The 24693-nt window shown below is 46.6% G+C and overlaps 2 protein-coding genes across 2 annotated transcripts in view; one reads left to right on the top strand and one right to left on the bottom strand.

The window, feature by feature from the left end:
• LOC132571225 (zinc finger protein 709-like) overlaps positions 1-24693 on the top strand; it is a 1224940-nt gene that overhangs the window by 403057 nt on the left and 797190 nt on the right. The gene's annotated exons all lie outside the window — the stretch shown is intronic.
• LOC132570994 (vomeronasal type-2 receptor 26-like) lies at positions 1936-22734 on the bottom strand. Its single transcript, XM_060237630.1, has 7 exons — positions 22650-22734; positions 19117-19291; positions 14432-14723; positions 10704-11504; positions 8366-8578; positions 5369-5495; positions 1936-2921 (listed from the first exon to the last, which is right to left on the bottom strand). The coding sequence occupies exons 1-7, from the start codon at positions 22732-22734 to the stop codon at positions 1936-1938; spliced, it is 2679 nt and encodes an 892-aa protein (XP_060093613.1).

Raw genomic sequence — 24693 nt, 5'->3', positions numbered from 1 at the left:
CAAGTATCTTCCACACAGGGACATATTGGGAAGGCAAATACAAAGGCCCGGTAAGGAAGAACTTTCCGGCTCTATAGGATTGTAATGGTGCTCTTGCCTTCAGGTGCATAGTACATCTTGGCATTCCCTGACAAAATCAACACACTGAGTGGAAAGGCACCATTTCTCCTCAGTTCCTCCTGAACCACCAGAGATACAAGACCTATGTAGAAAAATGAAAAAAATATTAAAAGTGGGGTAGGGGGGAGGGAATGTGTGCCTGCACGGAAGATACCTGACTGACAACAGTTACAGTTAAGTGCAAGTACTGTTTTCATCTTCAGCCTTCCCTGCAGTCCCACATTAGAATAACAAGCACTCACCCAGAGATTAGATGAGTCCTCCAGGAGAAGGGGGAAATTAGGACAGCCCATCCCACAGCGTCTTTTCTTGTATTTACATCAACAGCATAACGGCATACAAATTTCTCTGAGGAGGACCGCAATGCTGCCTTACAGATGTCCTGTAAAGAGAATCCTCAGAGAAAGGCAGCTGAGGATGCGTGTGACCTAGCTCAATGTGCCCAAACTGACCAAGGACATGGGACACCAACATGCAGATTACAAAGTTTAATTGTTTTCAAAATCCATTGTGAGAGGGCCTATGGGAAGGCTGTCCAACCACCCTTGCATGGCCCTATATGGCAAAAATAAATAAATTAGATCCTTGCAAAAGGGTAACCTGGGCAAATTATACAATATAGCCCTACATACAACCAAAGAGTGTAAATGAAACTCCCAAACTACTTTAGACAAGAATTCAATTCTGGGTTGTAGGTTGGACTGCCAAGCTTCCACTGGGAGCCAAGAATCCCCCAGTCCAAAGGGCCCCAACCCACAGGCAGGGAGCAGGCAGCCAGGTGGATCCCTGCCCCCGAAGAGCCCTGTCATTGTGCACCATCCCCTGAGCGATGATGCCACCCAGAAGTGATGTTATCACGCAAGGGACATTGCACCAGAGGAAGTATCTGAGGAACTGGGCACACACACAAAAGCTTGCACTTTGAATAAGCCCTTGTTGGTTTTAAAGGTGCAGTTGGACTCAAAATTTGTCCTAATGCTTCTGACTAACAAGGCTGCCCATTTGGATCAATCTTCCTTGCAGATATTACTTCCACTAGGAAGCTGGCCTTTAAAGACAGGAAGTACAGTAGGCAGGAGAGCAAGGGTTTGAAAGGGGAAAACATGAGCTCATTGTCCAAAGCAAGCTCATTCTCCCTTCCAACCTAATCGTAAATGCAGGTGTGGGTGCTGAAAAGTTATTTTATTGGAAAGTGCATTCAGAATAAAAGGTACAAAGTTACAACAGCTGCATGTTACTTGCTGGGGAAAATATCCAACAATTCGTTCTAGATGATACCAGATACATACAATCTGTGATATTAGTGCCATTCTGCATTTGCATCCTTGGCCAGTTTCTTTTGTGATGAAAGGGAAAAGAAAATGAGCACCATCTTCAAGTACTTGAAGGGCTGTCATATAGAGGATGGTGTGGAATTGTTTTCTGTGGCCCCAGAAGGTAGGATCAGAACCAATAGGTTGAGATTAAATCAAAAGAGTTTCTGGCTCAACATTACAGAGCGATTCCTCAGTGGAACAGGCTTCCTTAGGAGGTGGTGGGCTCTCCTTCCTTGGAGGTTTTTAAACAGAGGCTAAATGGCCATCTGACAGCAATGAAGATCCTGTGAATTTAGGGGTGGTGTTTGTGAGTTTCCTGCATTGTGCAGGGAGTTGGACTAGATGACCCTGGAGGTCCCTTCCAACTCTATGACTCTATAAAAGTGATTTGTTATATCAGCATCTGTTGTTCACGGTTTTGCTGTCAAGTACATGGGCTTCATAACTGCTATGCAGGACGCAGTGGAGAAAAAAAATAATGTTGAAGTTCTACGAAAAGTCAGATGCCACCCTCAGATTTCATCATTAGATGCTCCTTGGTATTCAGATCAGGTCTCACTACAATAATGTAGCATTTGAGGAAGAAGATGCAGCCCAGTAATCCAGCACTGGAAGCCAAGATGGAGAAGATCTGCACGGCTACCATGTATTTCCCCTTTGTGCTCAGGTATGTGGGCACAAAGGACACCCATACGCTGCAAAAGACCAGCATGCTGAAGGTGATCAGCTTGGCTTCATTGAAGGCCCCTGGAAGCTTCCTGGCCAGGAAAGCCACCACAAAGGAGATGGCTGCCAGGAAGCCCATGTAGCCCAGGACACCATAAAACATGGCCAGAGACCCTTCGTTGCATTGCAGGGTGATCTGACCAGGCTGGGAGTGCATGTCAGAGTCTGGGAAGGGGGGAGAGATCCCAAGCCAGATGACGCACAGGCCAACTTGTACAACAGAACAAGAAAGAACAATGGAGTTTGCCAAGCTCCTTCCCAGCCATTTCCTCATCCTGTTTCCCGGCTTAGTCGCCATGAAGGCCACCACCACAGTGATGGTTTTGGCCAACACAGAAGAGACAGCAACTGAGAAGATGATGCTGAAGGTGGTTTGTCGGAGAAGGCAGGTCACCTTCCTTGGCTGCCCAATGAATAAAAGGGAGGACAGAAAGGAAAGCAGGAGGGAGACGAGGAGAATGTAGGTGAGGTCCCGGTTGTTGGCTTTGACTATTGGAGTATCCAGGTATTTGATGAAGATTCCCAGCATAAAACTTGTCATTATGGCCAACAGCAGGGCAAAGAAAACTAAACTGAATCCCAAAGGTTCTTGATAGGACAGGAAAGTTATAATTTTGGGGACACATTGAGTCCGGTCCTTGTTTGGATACTGATCTTCTGGACATTTGTCGCAGCGGTCTGCATCTGGAAAGGTCAAAAGTGAGTCTAGTACAACTAGAAGCAACCTTTCATCCACAATAATCTGTTCTACTGTCTTTCCTAAAAGATACACAAGTTCTAACCCCCAGACATAAGAGAAAAACCATTGAAGACTAAGATGGGAACCCTGAACTGGTAATATGCAATGAGGGATGGAGAATTCAAAGCTAGAGGACATGTTGTGTATTGCAGGAAATATCAGGTTCAGTCCTGGACATCATCCATAAAAAGAGAAGGTCTTGTTCTGGAACCAGGAAAGCCATCTGGCTAAGTCAAGGGTGTTGAACTCATTTGTTATGAGGGCCAGATCTGACACAAATGACCCTTGTTGGGCCAAACCATGTCAGGCTGGGCTGGATGTGTCCCTATTAAAGAATAGGTTGCAGAGATATAAACTTTATAAAGGACACAGGCAAACACAAAGTTTTTTTAAAAAAACTGTAAAATAAAACATGCAAGGCTTTTTTTGTAGCAGGAACTCCTTTGCATATTAGGCCACACACCCCTGATGTAGCCAATCCTCCAAGAGCTTACAGGGCTCTTAGTACAGGGCCTACTATAAGCTCCATGAGGATTGGCTACATCAGGGGTGTGTGGCGCAATATGCAAAGCAGTTCCTGCTACAAAAATATTAGCACTCATTGATCTTAAAGGTACTTTTTTTGTATCTCTCCCATGGGATCCAGGGAACTGGGCAAAGGAAGCTCTGGCTCTTCCTTCCCTTCCCCATGATCCAGGAAGGGGAGGACCCTCAGCCAATAGAAAGAAGAGACTTGACTCAGTAGCTCTGCTTTGCAATTTAGAGAGCACAACATAGCAAGCTCTCCCTTCCCCCTTCCTCCCCAAGGGAGAAGCCACAGCCAAAGGAGAAAATAGAGTTTTTGCTTTGTAGCTCCTGTGTGATTGAACAAGCCTTGAAAAGCAAGCTGTGATGCAGAAGGAAGCAAGAGAGAGGGAAAAGTGCAAAAGTAATGCACACTGGCCAAGTGCAAAGTAATGCACATTGGGGCCAAGAATCCCAGCTACAAATACAAGTTGATGGGTTGTGAACTGGCAGAGACTGACCAAGAGAGAGATCTTGGGGTCATGGTAGATAACTCACTGAAAATGTAAAGACAGTGTGCGGTTGCAATAAAAAAAGGCCAACACCATGCTGGGAATTATTAGGAAGGGAATTGAAAACAAATCAGCCAGTATCATAATGCCCCTGTATAAATCGATGGTGAGGTCTCATTTGGAGTACTGTGTGCAATTCTGGTCACCGTACCTTGAAAAGGATATTATCGCATTGGAAAAAGTCCAGAAAAGGGCAACTAGAATGATTAAAGGTTTGGAACACTTTCCCTATGAAGAAAGGCTAAAATGCTTGGGGCTCTTTAGCTTAGAGAAACATCGACTGCAGGGTGACATTATAGAGGTTTACAAGATTATGCATAGGACGGAGAAAGTAGAGAAAGAATTACTTTTCTCCCTTTCTCACAATACAAGAACTCGTGGGCATTCAATGAAATTGCTGAGCAGTCAGGTTAAAACGGATAAAAGGAAGTACTTCTTCACCCAAAGGGTGATTAACATGTGGAATTCACTGCCACAGGAGGTGGTGGCGGCTGCAAGCATAGCCAGCTTCAAGAGGGGATTGGATAAAAATATGGAGCAGAGGTCCATCAGTGGCTATTAGCCACAGTGTGTGTGTGTGTGTGTGTGTGTGTGTATTTTGGCCACTGTGTGACACAGAGTGTTGGACTGGATGGGCCATTAGCCTGATCCAACATGGCTTCTCTTAAGTTCTTAAAAAGAAGCAGATGACAGCCAATTTGATAGGAGCCCTCTGAGGGCCTGATTTGACCCCTGGGCCACATGTTTGATACCTCTGGTTTAATTTCTTAGAATGTCAATGTCAATCAGAATCAGAAACTAGAAATTCACCAGCGATTGATGGGGCAGAACTTATCTGGAGAAAGAGAAAAGCCTGAGCTACACTGCTGCATTTGCAGAGGAAGTGACATCATCACGTTGCAATGCTCTGGAATTTGGGCAAAAACTCCATGGTAAATAATGTTTCTCCTATGGAGTTTTTGATGGAATAATAGGGCATTGCCTGGATGTCACTGATGTGATGATGTCACTTCCTATGCAACACTGGAAGCTTGGCCTGGGTCTTCCTCTTTCTACAGGTACATCCCCCATTGGCTAACCACCAGGGGGGGTCTGGCAACCCTAGCCAGAAGCTGAAGGAAAAATATTTACAGTCAAATTTGTTCATATGGGGGATGAAGTTTAATTTAAGCATTAAAGGGGCACACAGAGTGGAAACCCCACCCCCTACCCATGCTAACTGCTTTTGCCTCCTACTACCCATTCCCTGAGGTAATACTCTTCAACTCTCGTTGTTAAGGAGATTTATTTGTACAAATCAAGAAAATTCCAAAAATGGTGAAACCAATCTCAGCACCTGAATGAAATCCTGGACTCTTTCCCTGGACTCTTTCTCCTGTGGATCATCCTACCTTCCTGAACGGAGATGGTTCCTTCCTTACACGGAGCACAAGTGTAGCAGCAAACTGGCTTTTCTTTCACAATCAGCTTCACGGATCCTGACTGACAGTTCTCGGTACACCTGGACTGGGGCAGGGTCTAGTCACAAAGCCAAGGGGCAGTCAAGAAAAAAAAGGTCAGTCATAGTTGTGGTGGAAAAATTCTAAGTTGATGAAAACAACCCTTGAGGGGGAAAAAATCACTCATACACTGTTTGAAGCACTTAAAATCACTTATTGCCTATAAGCTTTGCAGGATTTAGCTGCTTGAAGAGTCCTTTAGGTGAGAAGGGTTTATCTAATGGGAAAGATGGGAAAGGAGCAATTATTGGTAAGAAAGATGTTTTGGTTAGCTAAGAGATGAGAAATTTTAGATAGTAAAATTTCTTACTGGACATTATCTGAGTCCAGCTTGATATCAAAGAGAGATGGACATTAGCCAACATGGGATTCCCATCTGCTCTAGCAGGTGCTGAGAAAGATGTCAACATAAGATTAATAGGCAAAATCCTTATATGAGATAAGTATATGAAAAGAGAACATATGAAGCTGCCTTATACTGAATCAGACCCTCGGTCCATCAAAGTCAGTATTGCCTACTTAAACTGGCAGCGGCTCTCCAGAGTCTCAAGTTGGAGAGCCAGTTTGGTGTAGTGGTTAAGTGTGCGGACTCTTATCTGGGAGAACCGGGTTTGATTCCCCACTCCTCCACTTGCACCTGCTGGAATGACCTTGGGTCAGCCATAGCTCTGGCAGAGGTTGTCCTTGAAAGGGCAGCTGCTGTGAGAGCCCTATCCAGCCCCACCCACCTCACAGTGTGTCTGTTGTGGGGGAGGAAGGGAAAGGAGATTGTGAGCCGCTCTGAGACTCTTCGGAGTGGAGAGCGGGATATTAATCCAATATCATCATCATCATCAAGCTGAGGTTTTTCACGCCTACTTGCCTGGACCATTTTTAGTTGAAGATGCCGGGGATTGGACCTGGGACCTTCTGCTTACTAAGGAGATACTCTACCACTGAGCCACCATCCCGTTCTCATAGCCAGATTCTATATAAGCCTTAAGGTTTTTGCCATAGCTTGCTGCCTCTTTTAGAGAGCTAATGCTACTCTGGGGAGGCCGACCAATTTCTTTTAGCGATCTCAAATAAATATGAGTTGAGAGCACTTAGAGAAATTTTGAGAGCCTTTGAAACTTAGCCTCTGAAATGCTTAGCAGTCTTAGAATCTAGAAGGTACAAAAAAGTCTGAGTCTCTAACTAATAAAGTGTAGTGTGTAAGTTTTGTTATCTAAAACTGGAAATTGTTTTGCCTTTTTCTATAAATAGCTTGGGTACCTAAAAGAATAAAGTGTTATCACTTCTTTATGGAACAGCGAGTCTGCGTCTCGTGTATTAGTTGCTGGGAGAATCAATTTGTTTTGGGAAACGGTGGTAAGAAAAAGTGTCTATGAAATAAAAGAAAATAAAAAGGAAAAATTTCCCAACAGTAGTATCGTCTGTGGCCATGTATCTCTGTCTTGTAATGGACTCAACATGATCTCTAGTCTTATACATTTAATATTTCTTTAGTTAGATTTCTTTTTTATTATTTCCCCAGGAGTTTAGAATGATATGCAATACAGTTTTATATCATTGCAATAACCATTTCTGTGCCCTTCTAACATAAGTCCAACTTATACATGCTGGAGTATAATGCCAAAGACTAACTAGTAACCTCTGGAGCTCATAGAAGCTTCTGCTTTATCCAAATATTGTGACACAAGCAGATTAAATGTTAATGAAGTGTGCAAAATATAATGGTTTTAGATAACCTTAGCTGTAACATAGGCTACAAGAAGTGTTATAGTACTAAAAAGCAACTATAGCTCTAAAATTTTCCATTTTGAATTTACAGCAGGATTTGCAAGAGTGGTAAAGCTGCAGTACTGCAGTCAGAGCCCTCTGGTCACAACCTTAGTTCGATCCCAGCAAAAGCTGGTTCAGGTTGCCAGCTCAAGGTTGTCTCAGCCTTCCATCCTTCTGAGGTCGGTAAAATGAGGACCCAGCTTGCTGCAGGAAAAGTGTAGATGACTGGAGAGGGCAGCTGGCCGACGGGGGAAGCTTCTCCCCCACAGACACCCTGTACCTCTAGTTTTTGGGCAGGACCTGCAAACAGGTCCGGTTTTAAAATGTGTGTGTGCCTTTAAATTGGATCAGGAAGTACTTCATGGGGAAGGGTTAGCAACAGCAGACCTCGTGAGAGTACAGCTCCTCTGTTTGTTTTGCTTTCCTTTCGGACAAGTGAGTGTGTGTGTAAAAGAGCAGCGTAGCCCCTGTACTTTCCAGGCCTCGTTGTGGAGGCACCAGAGACTCCTGCTTTGTTCTACTGCTTCAGACCAACACGGCTGCCCACTTGCACCAGAGACAGTTAAGCGTGTGTGTGAGTGAGAGAGAGAAAATGGGGTGGGGGGAGGGGAGGGAACTCTTATTCTCTATGGAGACTTATTCTCATAGGAAATAATGGAGAATTGATCCGCAGGTATCTGGGGCTCTGGGGGGCCTGTTTTTTTAGTTTGAGGCACCAGATTTGCAGCATAGCATCCAGTACCTCTCTCCAAAATACCCCCCAAGTTTCAAAAAGATTGGACCAGGGGGTCCAATTTTATGAGCCCCAAAAGAAGGTGCCCCTATCCTTCATTATTTCCTATGGAGGGAAGGGATTTAAAAGATGTGTGGTCCCTTTAAATGTGATGGCCAGAACTCCCTTGAAGTTCAGTTATGCTTGTCACACTCTTGCTCCTGGCTCCGCCCCCAAAGTCCCCAGATATTTCTTGAATTGGACTTGGCAGCCCTAGGAGGTTGGCATTTCTGGTGGCATAAAAATCTCATGTGCGTGTCTCTCCCTCCCTCCCCTGCTGCAGGCTGCTGCCAGTTTGGTGTAGTGCCAGTTTGGTGTAGAGTTCATGACATTTATAGGATGGATTAGCCCACCTGATTATACCCCCGGGGCCACACAATGGCATCCTGATCGATGGAGAACTTCCTGGATGTGAATGTTTTTCTCTCTATGCTGCCGACTTTCACTCCACCACAGGATTTATTGGGAAACACCACCCAGTTCACGATGTCAAGGATTGCTGATGGATCCCTATTCTCCTCCACAGAAGTATTGTAAAACTGGAGGCTCCTCAGGAAAGGATAAAGCTGGGATAATGACAGAGAACACACAAAAAACTGGGAAATAGAAATGACACTGTTTCTAAGAGCCAGTGGGTGGTGTGGCTAGAACAGCAAACTGGAACCTAGGTTCAGTTCCCCACATCTGCCACAGAAGATCACTGAGTGACCTTGAGCCCATCACAAAGTCTTGGTCAGGCCTATCTCAGAAGCCCCATTTTTGTGAGAGAATGGTGGAGGTTAGAATAGCACTCTAAAATCCACTTTGAGTCTCAACTAGGGAATAAAGTGGGGTATTGCAAGGCTTTACCAAGTAACACTCAGATAGATTTCCGCTATGCAAACACAGGCGAAGCTTTGTTGATATGTTACAAGTTCAGGCCTTTCCCTTATGGAGGCCTTGCCAGAGGTGAAAGTAGGACTTTTCTGGTAGAAAAAGCCCGGCAGGAACTCATATGAATATTAGGCCACACTCCGACACCAAGCCAGTTAGAACTGCGTTCCTGTGCGTTCCTGATCAAAAAAAGCCCTGGGTGAAAGTAAGAATTTTAGACATCAATAAGTAATTTGGAGAAGCTTGGACTCCCCCCCACCAAGACCTTTTTCACATAGCAGTTCAAAGGGAACACATCTCCTTATTTCCTGAGAAGTGAAAGTTATTCTCAGCTTGGGTTGCCAGGTCCAATTCAAAAAATATCTGGGGGCTTTGGAGGTGTAGCCAGGAGACTTTGAAGGTGGAGCCAGGAGACATGGGGGTGGAGCCAAGAACAAGGTTGTGACAAGCATAATTGAACTACAAAGGGAGTTCTGGCCATCATATTTAAAGGGACCGCACGCCTTTAAAATGCCTTCTCTCCATCAGAAATAATGAAGGCTAGCGACTCATAGAATTGGGGGGGGGGGACTCATAGAATTGGACCCCCTGGTCCATCTTTTTAAAACTTGGAGGGTGCTTTGAGGAGAGACACCAGAGTAGACAGACCCGGTGATGAGAAGAGTCCCAAAATCACATGACGGATACACCAAAGACAGTGGTCCTGGGAACTTTTGGGTCCTGTGCCTGTAGGGTTCTTCAGACCCTACATCTTAGACCTTATAAAGGTACTCCTAAATGTGCAGAATTTCAGCTCATTAACATATTCAAAATCATCCATGGTTGGTATGAGACCAACTTACCACTTCCATTGAGACACAGGCCAAGCGAATGGTGATCCTGTAGGACAGGGGTCCCCAACCAAGCGGGCTGCGCAGCCGCCCCCCCCCAGCCTTGCCATCCCCCGTTTTCACCATTTTAATGCCAGAGAAGGGACCGTGAAGAGCCTTCCAGGCCGACCTCTCCCCCCACCCCCCCGCAGCCAATCAGCTGATCCAATCAACAGGGAAAATTGCGGAAGCAGTTTGCGAGCGACTCGCTGAAACAGCCATGATGCTGCGGTTTCCCCCACCAATTGGATCAGCGGATCGACTGGGGGGGGGGGGGGGGTTGGCCTGGAAGGCACTTCACAGTCCCTTCCCCGGCATTAAAATACTGAAAACTGGGGATGGCAAGGCTGCATAGGTAGGGCGGTGAGGCTGCGAGGGGGCGGGGCAGAGGAGGGAGAAGGAAATGGCACCACAGGGGGGGGGAGGCTGAATTGGGTGTCCACACCCTACCAGCTCTGGGGCCGCTGTGGGCCAGCTGGCCCTGGTGCCAGCCCCTGGGCCAAAAAAGGTTGGGGGCCACTGCTGTAGGGTTTTCAGCAAGGCTTTTTTTGTAGCAGGAACTCCTTTGCATATTAGGCCACGCACCCCTGACGTAAGCAACTGGACTCTTAGTAAAGGCCCTAGGGTAAGCTCTTGGGGGATGGGCTACATCAGGGGTGCATGGCCTAATATGCAAAGGAGTTCCTGCTTCAAAAAAACCCTGGTTCTCAGAGTAAGTGACATTCAGAGTTGGCTTGTGATTGCCTGTCTCTGTGTAGCAACCCTTGATTTCCTCCCTCCCCATCCAAATACTAATGGGGGCTGACCCTGCTTAGCTTCCAAGATTTTACAAGATCAGGCTAACCTGAGCTATCCAGCACGCAGGGCCATACAAATCCCACCACTAAATGAGTCAAACGAGTTAAAAATGAAAAGAGATTGAAATGATCAATGGTGTTATATATAATACCTGCCAGGACTGCACCCTTTGAAGTTCCAGTCTTTCTCCACCTCCCACCATCAGCGGACCTTTCCTGGATGTGTATGCAGAATGCAAGGCATGAGCCACAGTCTGGAGACCAATGTAAATATTGTGGCCTTCATCATATAGGACTCTTTCAAGCACATCTTGAGTAGGAGCTTCCAGTTTATCCTTCTCGGCACATCTCTGCCGGCCTTTTGCAGACCGCACATATTTGGAATACGAACAATTAAAAGCTTCCTCCCCAAACCGATTCATACGACTGAAAAGCGTGTCAGAGTTGTCATGTGTTTGCCTCTTTCGTGTCTGGATTACGGACAAAGAGCCGTGCATATCATGATGCGCGCTGATGACCTGCAAAGACACCGTGACCCAAACTTTTCCCGCTATGGAATCCATGTTGTTATCAATTGTTTTCTTAATGTATATGAAAAAAAACAGGAAGTTAAAGTCTCCATACAAAACCAGCACATTAACTTTTGTCTGACTCAGAGAGAAAATTATATCATCCACTGCTAGCATCATGCTTAGGAAAACTGCCGTCTCTCCTTTGATGTTGTGTGAGAAGACAACACAGATACCATTACTAGTCATCAACACTTTCATGGTTCTCAAGAACTCCATTCCATCGTCGGTGTCCGGAACAATCAAACCAATCCATGTCCATCTAAAATGCAGGAGCAGTTTGACAACCCCCAGAAAATAAGCCTTCTCTTCGGGGTTTATTAGGTAGAAAACTGGTAGCTGAGTTTTTTCCTCATTGATTTGCTTATCAGATCCATAACTGATCTGTTAAGGAAAAGGAGACTCTGGTGTATGATTCGTGTTATGCCTCCCCATCCTCAACAATAACAAAAAAAAATCCTAGCATATTTTTACAACATTTCATAGAAGCCAGGGCAAGTAGAAAAAGCAAAGGCTCCCTACCCGCCCCACCCCCTGCAAGTAACAATATGGCTTTAGATGTTGGATTTATATCCCACCCTCCACTCTGAATCTCAGAGCCTCCTCCACTTGCAGCTGCAGGAATGGCCTTGGGTCAGCCATAGCTCTGTCAGAGGTTGTCCTTGAAAGAGCAGCTGCTGTGAGAGCCCTCTCAGCCCCACCCACCTCACAGGGTGTCTGTTGTGGGGGAGGAAGATAAAGGAGATTGTGAGCCACTCTGAGACTCTGAGATTCGGAGTGGAGGGTGGGATATAAATCCAATCTCTTCTTAAGTGTCCGGATAATTTATAGCACATAACTAAGATAATTTATAGCACAGTATTCCCCACTACTACCTATGGGTGTGAAAGTTGGACAATGAAGAAAGGAAGAAAATTGATTCATTTCAAATGTGGCACTGGAGGAGAGATTTACAGATACCATGCCAAAAAGACAAATGAGTGTTCTAGATCAAATCAAGCCTGAACTATTGGGACTACTGGACTTTAGTCCCATTCTGAGAAGACCAGAGCAACTGGAAAAGACAATAATGTTCGGAAATATTGAAGACAGGAGGAAAAGAGGAAGATCCAGCTCGGGAGAGATTGACCCAGTTAAGGAAGCCACAGTCCTCAATTTGCAAGATTAGAGGCCATTAATTCACAGGGTTGTCGTAAATCAGAAGAAGCCCTTGGCAGCCCTTAACACACATGCAAGCTAGTGAGCCATGGCTGTTCTGTGTAAAGAACAGAACAGAAGGGCCACAGACTGAAACGTGCTTCATATCCGGAAATCACGTTGTGTGGAGTTATATCATATGACGAGGCTACTATACATCATATCATTCTTCAAGAATATTGACTCAAGCAGCGATAACATTGAGCATTGAAAAGAGATTGCTTGTTTGTAAGGACTTTACTGCAAGGAGATTCCTTTATAGCAAGGACCGTGTCAATATAAAATATCTGAAAGCATTTGTATGTACTTGTTAATTAGGCCATTTTGAATATGGCATATCAATTCATTTGTGTGGCGTTTTTGTGAACACAGGCTTTTGTGAGTTTGGTTGAGTCATTTACACTGGGTTCCCTCTCCTTTTCCATTTGAGTAATACAGTTTTGGGGGATGACACAATTTACAGACAAATTTACTTTTTCTTTAGAGGAACAGAACAGAGGAAATGCGGGCCCTGCGGGACCTAGAACAGTTCCGCAAGGCCTGCAAGACCTTCCTCTTCAGACTGGCTTTCCCTGATGAAAATGGAAATTGCGAAGGAAACCGCCATCAGAAAAAGTAAACATAGCACTAGCACTTTTAAAAATTAATTAATTTAATTTTAAAGCTTAACCAGATTTTAATTAAATGTTGATAATGTTTAATGTAGTTTTATTTACTTGTATAATTTAACTTTGAACCATGTTGTTAGCCGCCCTGAGCCTGCTCCGGCGGGGAGGGCGGGATACAAATAAAATTTGTTGTTGTTGTTGTTGTTGTTGTTGTATTTTAACAGACAATGATACTTTGTTTAAGGATCAATCCAGCTTAACCAAGGCTGACTGGTCACAATTGTTAAACACCTATAAGGAAAAGGCTAGGGTTGCTTTACATGCAGCTTTGCTTAATGATTATTGCTGTGCTAATAGGATGCCTCGTGGGCTTAGGATACAGAAAGATCTGGCGCTATCTGTAGATAATGAAATGTTTTGTAAACCTGTGTAAAGAAGCAGACTGAGGGCAAGACAGTGGCTAGTCAATTTCTCTAACTAGTGTTACCAAGAATGGAAGCCAAAATAGGACTTCTTGATTCTGGGTGGGAGTCATTAAGGGCAGGGAATAAGTATGAGGTTGGTCACCAAAATCATATCCCTAAGCGTCACAAAATATAGGGAAGTCTTTTTCTTAGAAACTGGGTCAAAGGAGGGTTTTCTGTTCATAGTGCTTACATTTCCATGTAATTATAAACATAGGGGACTATTTTGTCTGTCTGTTTTTAAAACAGTCTTGCCAACTCAGTTTTAGCAGAAGTGGCAGTTTGCAAAACATGTATGTACATCCAGGCCCGCCCCGAGCCCTTCCAGCACCCTAGGCAAAACAGCTCCGCCCGCCCTTGAGTCCCAGTGCCTGCCACCTACTCACGAGTAGCCCTGTGCCTGCCCCCCCTCCCCTCGCCACCCACCCCCCGCTTGTTTTGAACAGACCTCTGGAGGAAGTTTTTCCCGCTCCTTTCCAGAAAGGAGGGGAAGAAACTTCCTCCAGAGGTCTGTTCAAAACACACGCAGACCTCTCGAAGCCGATATGGCCAGGCAACCTCGCAGCGAGCGTTTTCTGGCAGCGGGCAGCTGGCTGCAGCGGCAGGGCGAGCGGGGGTGGGGGGGAGCTGGCAGTGGTAGCGCAGGGCTGGGCAAGCTGTGGGAGCAGGTGGGTGGTGGCAGGGCAAGCTTCAGGGGTGGGTGGGCGGCGGCAGGGCGAGCTTCTGGGTGGGCGGGCGAGAACGCAGCAGGCGAGAAGGAGCTGGCGGTGCTGGGGGGAGGGAGGCAAATTAGGCAGTTGTCTTGGGTGGGGGGGAGCCCAGTTCCCCACCCCCTGGCTCCCGGCACCCTAGGCAACTGCCTAGTTTGCCTAGTGGGTGAGCCGGCCCTGTGTACATCACAGGGACAAGAATGTCTCTCAAACTAGCGTTTAGTTAAACTACAGTCTGTAGTCTCAGGTTTTTTTATGTCCCTTGACCCTTTCTTGATTTTTTGGGAGTAACAGCAAAAAGAATTGGTTTCCGTTTTTTCTTTCATTCATACCTGTGGGATTTTGTAGACGCTCAATATGTTGGAAATGTGGGTAGAGATGTCAGAGGTTCCTCCTTCAAGAACAGCCAATGGATTATTCTGACCTCCACAGTGGTAGTTGGGGACGTTCTTCCATTCAGCAGATATCAGATCAACCATGGCATCAAAAATCAGTCTTTCACTGGACAAGGTTTCATAGATGTTGTAGCCCAGAGTAATGTTGGGCAACAGCCTAGGATTCTGATTGATCTCATGAACGCTGAAGATGAAGGACAGAATGTTCCAGAATTTTGAGTATTCAAGCCTGCAACAAACAAAGAAGCATCCTATTATCATATTCCATGACATGAAAACAGCTTCTGAGATTTCGTCTTTAACTCTAAGTGGTCTTTCCAGGTCTGTGATGTTCATGTACAGTGGATTCAAGACTAACTAAAGGAAATTATTCTTTACTCAAAGAGTAAAGTTCACTGTGCATCGCTGTAGTGAATAGCCACAAGCAGAGGTGGCTTTAAAGGGAAGTTTGATGGGTACAAGCAGAGTGGTTTGAGATTTCAGGGGGCCCAGGGCAGACAGTATTCTATAAGCCCCCTTTCTGACCACCACCAGGACCAATGTTTCCTCTAAGCTGCAGTCTTGTCAGCAAAAAATCTACTTTGTGGTATTAAAGTTGTGAGTTACTGGCATTAAAGTTGTGAGCTGCTGCATAAATTATTGTGCTCCGGGACAATTTTTCCTGAGCTAAGACAAAAATGTGTGAGCTGTAGGCTAAAAATCTGTGCGCTAGCTCACAATAACTCTGTTTAGGGGGAACACTGTCCAGCACCTCAACTTATGCCTTCCTTCCAGCCCTGCCGCCACACCGCCCCCCAGTTGCCTAAGTGACTTCCCTTCTCCTGCTCATTGGTGAGAGTTTCCACTGACTGTATAGCATACCTGTAAATTGGACCCATGCCCTTCCTGGCTTATTAAATCTTGCCAGGGTGACCTTAGATATCCTATACGGGATATCATAAATAGATCCCTGAGGGAAGGGCACTTTCCAACGCCACTTAAAGAGGCCGTGGTCCGTCCCCTCTTAAAGAAACCATCTTTAGATCCGGCCCAATTGGCAAACTATCGGCCGGTCTCAAATTTGCCCTTTTTGGGCAAACTTATCGAGAGGGCAGTGGCGATGCAGCTGCAGACTTTCCTGGAGGATGCTTCCATCCTTGACCCATTTCAGTCCGGCTTTCGCCCGGGACATGGGACGGAGACGGTGCTGGTCGCCCTAATGGATGACCTTCAACGGCATCTGGATCGGGGCGGCTCGGCGGTGCTGATGTTGTTGGACCTGTCGGCGGCGTTCGACACGGTCGACCACCGGCTACTGAAGGGTCGCCTCGCCGACGCAGGGATTCAGGGGTTGGCTTTACAGTGGCTTTCCTCTTTCCTTGAAGGTCGGGGACAAAGGGTCGCAGTTGGGGGGGAGCTGTCCCGGAGGTGCACACTTGACTGCGGTGTGCCTCAAGGGGCGGTTCTCTCCCCGATGTTATTTAACATCTATATGCGACCTCTTGCCCAGATTGCCCGAAGGTACGGGCTAGGGTGTCATCAGTATGCTGATGACACCCAGCTCTATCTATTGATGGATGGCCAGCCGACCTGCGTCCCGGAAAATCTAGACCGGGCACTATATGCCGTGGCTGAATGGCTCAGACTGAGCGGGCTGAAGCTTAATCCTGCGAAGACAGAGGTCCTTTGCTTGGGTCGCCGTGGTCCGGAAGGGGGAATCCCCCTACCAGCCTTTGACGGTGCGCCGCTGATAGCGGCGGACAGGGTCAGGAGCTTGGGGGTGCTGTTGGAGCCTTCCCTAAAGATGGAGGCTCAGATAGCAGCCGCTGCCAAGTCCGCGTTTTTTCATCTTAGGCGGGCAAGGCAGTTGGCCCCCTTTTTGGAGCGCGACGACCTAGCAACAGTGATCCACGCCACGGTCACCTCGAGGTTAGACTACTGTAATGCCCTCTACATGGGGCTGCCCCTGTCCCGAACTCGGAAATTGCAGCTGGTGCAGAATGCTGCGGCCCGGCTGTTATTAGGTCTCCCAAAGCGGGAACACATTCAGCCGGGTCTTCGGACCCTGCACTGGCTTCCAGTAATATACCGAGTCCGGTACAAGGTGCTGGTTATCACCTTTAAAGCCTTATATGGCTTGGGACCTGTCTACCTGAAGGACCGTCTTTCCCCGCACGTTCCCCAGAGAGTACTGAGGTCGGGAACACAAAATCTCCTTACTATCCCTGGGCCGAAGGAAGCCCGGTTGAAGTCCACCAGAGAAAGGGCTTTCTCTGTTATGGCCCCTACATGGTGGAATCAGCTGCCGGAAGAGGTGAGGGCCCTGCGGGACCTTGTTCAGTTCCGCAGGGCCTGTAAGACGACCCTCTTCCGGCTAGCCTTTACTTAGCTTGAGAATTTTACTGTAACTTGCTGGATTCCTTTTATATATAGCTGAAATATTTATGTGTATTAATAACTAGGGTTTTATCTGTTTTATCTGTTTTATCTGTTTTAAATATGGATCCCTTTATATGTGTAATTTTGATGGATCTACTATTGGAAGCCGCCCTGAGCCACTTGTGGGAAGGGCGGGATATAAATCTTAAATAAATAAATAAATAAATAAATAAATAAATAAAAAATTTCCTGAAAGGTGCTGGGTTGTGTGTACAGATAACAACATCAGTGCTGTGCCTGCCTGAGGTTCCCACCTTTGAATGCCACCTGTAAGTCCTTCCCTGGAAGCATGTGAGGCAAGACTCTGTAGGGGCCCCAGCAACTATCGCACCTCCAGTTTGGTGTAGTGCTGAAGTGTGCAGACTCTTTTCGGGAGAAACAGGTTTGATTCCCCACTCCTCCACTTGCAGTTGCTGGAATGGCCTTGGGTCACCCATAGCTTTTGTAGGAGTTATCTTTGAAAGGGCAGCTGCTGTGAGAGACCTCTCAGCCCCACCCACCTCACAGGGTGTCTCTTGTGAGGGGAGAAGATATAGGAGATTGTAAGCCACTCTGAGTCTCTGATTCAGAGAGAAGGGCGGGGTATAAATCTGCAGTTTTCTTCTGCAGTATGATGATACTAGCCCTGGGAACACACAAAGGTGTCTTCAGTAGATAAGTGTTCCTCAGCTGAAATATCACTAAACAAATATGTGAACAAAGTAATGTGGTTTTTTTAAAAAGACTTCCATTCTATTAATCAGGGATAGCTGAAAAGTTTGCCAATAATGGGCTTGTACTGTGAACATTCACGGTTTTTAGCCCTGATTATCATGGACACCTGTAAAAATGAAATTCTTACTGTGTAAATATCAGGTTCCATTCATCAGAAGTTTTGCTTTCCCATCTGCATGGATGACATTAATCAGACTACAGACTTGAGGTCAGAATTAGTGCATGCTCAGAACTTCCTTAGATACTTTATCCTTTCCTTTGGTCTTAGACGCTTGATGGGAAAAAACTATATTTGCTTCTCCATAGCTCCATAGTTTTTAAGTTGTTCATCTGAACAGTGGCTAGGCTCTGTCTGAAGTTCAGCAAAATTGTTATTATGAAGCAGTTCTCAAGGAGTTGTGATGCTCAACACACATAGAAGGAAAAGTGCATGCAGCACAAACACACACTCACCAAATTTTCCAATTTTTGCTGAAAGCCTTTCTCTGCTTGCTCTACACTTGTATTTGTTGATGTGGCAATAGCCTACTCCACAGGGCTGAAAACTCTGCCTACTCAGAGTTGTTCAATTGTCCTGCAATAATCTGTTCTCAGCTGTCTTCCAAAGCAGGCATGTTAGTAAATGGAACCAGCAGTTTCCTTCACGTTAAAATAGAATTGTAATAGAGTGCTTAGTTTTCATTGCAGAATTAGTTACACTCACTGTAGGGCAGCCACCATCCAAACACACTTGACAGCCTCAATATGCTGTGATGCAGGGGACAGAGAGGGATGGTAGTAGTCCCCTAGCATTTTAGGAGGATGAGGAGAAGACGAAGAAGAAGAAGAAGGGGGAGGAGGAGAAGACGGAGGAGAAGAAGAAGATGGAGGAGGAGGGGAGGAGGAGGAGAAATTGGATTTATATCTGTCGTATGCTCTGAATATCCTGCCTTGTACTCTGAATCTCAGAGTCTCAGAGCAGTCACAATATCCCTTACCTTCCCTCCCCACAACAGACACCCTGTGAGGTCGGTGGGGCTGAAAGAGCTCTTACAGCAGCTTCCTTTTCAAGGATAACTCCTACAAGAGCTATGGCTGACCCAAGGCTATTCCAGCAGCTGCAAGTGGAGGAGTGGGGAATCAAACCCGGTTCTCTCAGATAAGAGTCCACGCACTTCACCACTACACCAAACTGGTTCTCTAAGAAGCTGAGAAAGCCCTCTCTGTGTCTAGTCACCAAGCAAAGATCATGTCCCCATACTTAAGACACACACACACACACTAATAATCATCCAGTGTCAGGAAGCTAAAAGTGAAATTCACCAAATGCAGTGTTTTGAAATAGTAGGCTGAGCCTTCAATTAGTGTCCGTATATAACCTCAATCTGTCCCAAAAGGCAAGACAGGGACAATACAAGGGGAGTGATTTACCAGACACGGATGGTCCCTGGGATTTTGGGAGGACTGGAACAAATGCAGCTATAATCTACCACCACCATGTGATTTCTTACGGGATCAGGTAGACATAGGGAGCACTTGAAAAACAGGTATGAGAGGGGAAAAACATCGCTCCGGTTGTCAAGAGGAGTGCGTCGATGATGTGGTCTCCGGGGCTGTAATAGTTCAATTCACCTATGTTATCTTTCTTCAGATTCAGTGGGCATTTTGCCTTCAGCACCTCACAGGCTGCGTGGGGCAGCAGAAGCAGAAGAAGCAGAAACAGCAGCGGCACCATCCTAGCCCTGCTTCCTACAGTCTCTCCCTTGCAGAGCTAATTAGAAAGCACCTTCTGAAAGGCTGAGACTATAGTGATCAGGTGGATAGAACCATGGCTACACATCTTCAGGGGACAGTGTTGATGAACCTCGCTCACACCGGCATAGTGGCCCCTTCTCCCCAGATATCACCCTCACTGCTTGGGAGGTATTTATACACTGGCTTTTCCAGGCACATTTGAAAGGAGTTTGGGGAGGGTGGAATACAAGTGCAATAAATAAATCTTGCTTTTGATTCTGATGTTTACATTATTGCTTACAAAGGTGATCTCTGTAGTAATCCCTTGAGTTTTAACCAACAGAAGAGCTAAATCACCATGATATTGATAATTGTACAGGGGAAGAGAGAGAGTCAGCTGCTTGGGAGCATCCTGGACTCTCTAGCGGCTCTGGGGATGGGTGCACAGCTGGAGAAAACAGGACTATGACAATTCACCAGAGCAATTTGATGTTGTGACATGGGTTATGTGACATGGGTGGAGACATGGGTGACATGGGTTGTGACATGGGTTATGTGACATGATGTTGTGACATGGGTTATGTTGTGACATGGGTGGAGAGCCAGTTTGGTGTAGTGGTTAAGTGTGTGGACTCTTATCTGGGAGAACCGGGTTTGATTCCCCACTCCTCCACTTGCACCTGCTGGAATGGCCTTGGGTCAGCCATAGCTCTGGCAGAGGTTGTCCTTGAAAGGGCAGCTGCTGGGAGAGCCCTCTCCAGCCCCACCCACCTCACAGGGTGTTTGTTGTGGGGGAGGAAGGTAAAGGAGATTGTGAGCCGCTCTGAGACTCTTCGGAGTGGAGGGCGGGATATAAATCCAATATCTTCATATTCTTCTTCTTATCTGAGAAAAGCAGGTTAAGTTGGCCTGAGTTTTACTGAACTGAGTTTTATCCTTGGGGGGCAACTAGGGTTGCCAAGTCAAATTGAAGAAATACCTGGGGACTTTGGGGGTGGAGCCAGGAGACTTTGGGGGTGGAACCATGGACAAGGGTGTGGTAGGCATAATTGAATTCCAAGGGGAGTGCTGGACATATCATTTAAAGGGACTACACACTTTTTAAATGCCTTCCCTCCATTGGAAATAATGAGGGAAAGCAGCACCTTCCTTTGGGGCTCATAGAACTGGGCCCCCTGGTCCAATCTTTTTGAAACTTGGAGGTTGTTTTGAGGAGAGGCACCGGATGCTATGCCAAAATGTTTTTGCCTCTGTCTCAGAAAAACAGCCCCCCCCAAGAGCCCCAGATACCCGCAGATGAATTCTCCATTATACCCTGTGGGAATCGGTCTCCATAGGGAATAATGGAGTACCCAGCAGACATTTCCCCCTCCCCCCCACTTTCTGGGCCTCCTGGCAGACCTCCAGATGGCCCTTGGGCTTGGGGGAGTGTTGGACTGGATGGGATGTTAGCCTGATCCAGCATGGCTTCTTTTATCTTCCTATATCTTTTGCATATTAACAATTTCAAAACACAGTTGGTTTACTCTTCAACGTTACGAACACGTTAGCAGAATGTGTTCTGCTGCTTGGACCTCCTGATGGCCCCTGGGTTTGGGGCAGTGTGTTGGACTGGATGGGCCATTGGCCTGATCCAACATGGCTTCTCTTGTGTTCTTATGTATGATGCATATAAATGATTTCAGAACAAAGATGGTTTACTCAACATTATGAACACATGCAGAGGTCATGGCATATGTGAAACAATTGGTGACACTCATCTGTGTTTAGAAAGCTTTACAGTTTCCCAGGACTTTTTTGGGAGAAAAAGCCCAGCAGAAACTAATTAGCATATTAGACCACACCCCCTGACAGCACCATTGTTTCACACAGGGCCTTTTTGTAGAAAAAGCCCAGCAGGAACTCATTTGCATATTAGGCCACACCCTCTGGTGCCAAGACGGCCGGAACTGCGTTCCTGGGCATTCCCGCTCAAAACAATAACAAAGCCCTGCTGATTCCACTTGTAAAAGTCTGGCCAAGGCACTCTTGTGGTCAGGAATAAGATCTATGTAAGCTGACATAAGGTCCAACAAAAACAATTGATACACCATAATGGGCTGGTAGTTGTCTATATGAATATTAAGCACTGAGGAGGAATAGAGCCATCAACCAATGGTGTGGAGAAACGCCATCTGAGAGTGTTGGTGCTTCATCCAAAAAGGCAGGGATCAGTAAATCCATTCAGCAGGCTTTGTAGCCTTCCCCTCACTCCCCCCCTCCCTTCCAGAGCCAAACCAACAACGCTAGGGGGAAAGTCTCCTAGAGAGGCAGGAAGGGCTGTTGTTCTTGCCATGTGCTAGGCAGGAAGAGTTTCTCAGTTTGCAGCCAGCGCTCGAGCAAGCATGTGGTGAGCAATGGAGGCTCCTGCCTGGGGGGGGGGGCCCCCAGGCAGGCAGACAAAGTAAGTCATTCTCTTAGGCAGATCAAGTATAGACCAGGGACAATATGACGCGTTTAAAAACCACCTTTATTTTGTTATGCTGTTTGCTGTGCTTTGCTGTGCGGTGCTGTGCTGTGCTAACTTTTTAAAGGCAACTGTTTTTGTTTTGGTGTTTTTCTTTTCCTATATTTTTCTCTTTTAAATAAATGTTTTTTCTGTTTTAAATGCTGGCAGTTCATCTCTGTGCCACATAGATCCCCGACCGCTTAGACCACGCTGTTTTTATAAAGGGGGCCCCGGGGAAGGGGGAAGGCATGCAGGTGGATAAGGTGCCAATCCTCCAGGGGTGCCCCAAAGAAGCGCTGAGGTCTCTGTGAAACCCAAGTGCAGGGTGGCAGAGGACCTGGAGGCCTAGCCTCATAGACGGAGAGGGGGATTGGGAGTCCTGTTCCTCTCAATCGGAACCCCGGGACTGAGCAGGTGGTGGCAGCGAGCCCAAGGGGCAGGAGGAGGAATAGCTCCCTCCAGGAGTTGGCGACTCCATAGGGAGCTGACGGGACCGGGCCTGAAGGCAGAATCGGGCCGGTCCCGCCACACTTGGCGGCAGCGGTGGGATGAGAACAAACAGAGAACTTGATTGGCCAGGCATTTTTGCTTTTTGATACGTGCAAGCACCCAGAGAAAGCAACAGCGGTTTTGTTTTCTTTTCGGGTCAACTGGGGTGCGGTCACACTTACATTAAATCCAGCTGCAACCCATCTTTAAAGCGCCGGTATTTCGTCTGTCAGATAATCCGCCGCATCCTGTTTCCCGATCAGACAGCATGGAGTTCCGGTGGCATGCCGTGTAGATCCCGTCCCCGGCTCGATCACACAGCGCCCTCCGGACCTTTTTTCAGATGGCGGCAATCCGCATTAGCGCAGGCGCAGTGCTGGGGGCTGACAGGAGGTTTGGATTCGTTTCTAAAACGCATGCGCGTTTGTGTTTGCGCTGGCTGGCCTAATTTAAAATGGTGTCAATCCAAAGTAGCGCAGGCGCGGTTATGCCTGTTAGGTTTCTGTCTGGGCGCATGCGTGTTTGTGTTTCCCTATTTGCGCAGGCGCACCGCTGCGCGTTTGCAGTGGGGGGTTTCGGGTTATTTAAACCTTTTTTTTTGTTTCCCCCCGCTGATCTATCGATATATCGATATATCGATATATCGATATATCGAAATGGAACTTGATGCCCTTGTCACATTAGCGTGCTCGGTATCAAATGCCATGGCTCTCATTGCCATGCTGCTTTGTGCGCTGCTTTCCAAGAGACGCCGATTGAGCAGGAGTGTTATGAGGCGGCGGCGGCGGCGTGCTGCTCTGATGCGTCGTTATATCGCCATTCACAGAGCTCGCTGCCGCTATTTGCATTCTTGTTGGTCCTTCTCTTGTTCCAGCATAACTCGAATAGCGGAGGAGGTGCCTGCCCGCCGGTGGTGGGTTTTCCCTAGGTCTTCGCAGTGGTGGAGGGTCTTCGTGAACTGGGTCTGGCAGGACGAGCATTGGATTCTGAATTTCAGGATGTCGAGGTAGGTGTATAAGGTATATGTATAAGGATGAATAGGGAAGCGTGCTGCCGCCTTGTGCAATGCTTTGGCTAAGGGGGGGGGGCTACCTGCTATTTCAAATTTGCTGCCAAGTATCTGGGGCTATGTGGGGGGCTGCTTTTTGAGATATAGGCACCAGATTTTCAGTACAACATGTAGTGCCTATCCCCAAAATACTCCCCAAGTTTCAAAACGATTGGGCAAGGCCGTCCCATTCTTTGAGCCCCCCCAAAATGTGCCTCTAAGCTTCATTATCTCCTATTGAAGGAAGGCATTGGAGTGCAATTATGCTTGTGTGGTTGGCAGGTGGACTTGGCAACCCCAACTATGGCATGGCCATGGAACATACCTTTCTTAAATTGCTCTTTGCTCTTTGCATGATCATCTAGCCATTTATTTCCAGCACAGTGGTCTGCCTGGAAATTGCATTCCTGCCCTACCCCAAGAACACGTAAATCAGAAGTAAAAGTGGGAAATCTGGTAGCTGCTCTCTTATTAAGATAAAGCATGATCTTTTTAACATTGCCTATCACCTCTCTGCCAAGCAACCTCCTTGTTGAATGCAGCTTCTTTATGGATAGTCAACTCCATGTGCCATCACAGAAATTGTCCCATGATGGTTGAGAGGGGGAGGAGTGTGGTCTCCAGTCTTCATTTGCTGACAACACCTTTTTTCCAATCACACCTCTCAGGGCTACATTCCAGTGGCTGGTGGACGAGCTTCGTGAGCAACTCACAAGATCGGACACGGATATGCGCACAGCAGTATCAGTGGAGGAACGTGTCGCGGTGGCATTGTGGTGGTTTGCAAACACTACCAACTACCGCTTGGTTGGCAATCAGTTTGGTCTCGCACGTTCGACAGTGGCAGGCATTGTTGCAGAGGTGGCACTTGCAATGGAGCTAAAGCTGCTGAAGAAAATGGTGCATTTGGGACCACATGAACAGGTGAGTGAGGTCACAAATAAAATGTGCATGCATGCCTACATAACAATGACTTCTGTATTTTCATTTGCCCCTCTACTGGCTTTGCAACTTGCTGTACAGCTCCTTGTTCATGCAGATGTCCGGCAGATGTGCGTTAGTTCTCATAGCAGAAATCTACAAACACAACATGATGTTATAGCATAGAGCTACATATATTTATAGGGTGCTAGCGATGTTCACGGTTGCTTAATAATATCATCTTCTCTTAATCAGCACTATCAGGTGATTTTATATGTCTCTATATTGTTGCATTAACAATGTGACTAGCATGCTTCCTACTTAACGGCCAACTACCAATTTACCGGATTTGATCAGCCATTAAGGATGATATTTTTTTTCACCACATAGATTATTGCTGGGTTTGCA

The sequence above is a fragment of the Heteronotia binoei genome, chromosome 5, assembly GCF_032191835.1.
Source record: "Heteronotia binoei isolate CCM8104 ecotype False Entrance Well chromosome 5, APGP_CSIRO_Hbin_v1, whole genome shotgun sequence".
NCBI lineage: Eukaryota > Metazoa > Chordata > Lepidosauria > Squamata > Gekkonidae > Heteronotia > Heteronotia binoei.
The sequence above is the reverse complement of the archived record's forward strand: the minus strand, read 5'-3'. Positions and strand labels throughout refer to the sequence as shown.

Coding starts and splice junctions, on each gene's coding strand:
- LOC132570994 (XM_060237630.1), bottom strand. CDS start 22,734: ATGCGTTTTAGAAACGAATCCAAACCTCCTGTCAGCCCCCAGCACTGC. Junction 11,505..14,431: donor GCGTCTACAAAATCCCACAG/GTATGAATGAAA, acceptor TTTCCTTAACAG/ATCAGTTATGGATCTGATAA. Junction 8,579..10,703: donor AAAGGGTGCAGTCCTGGCAG/GTATTATATATA, acceptor TCATTATCCCAG/CTTTATCCTTTCCTGAGGAG.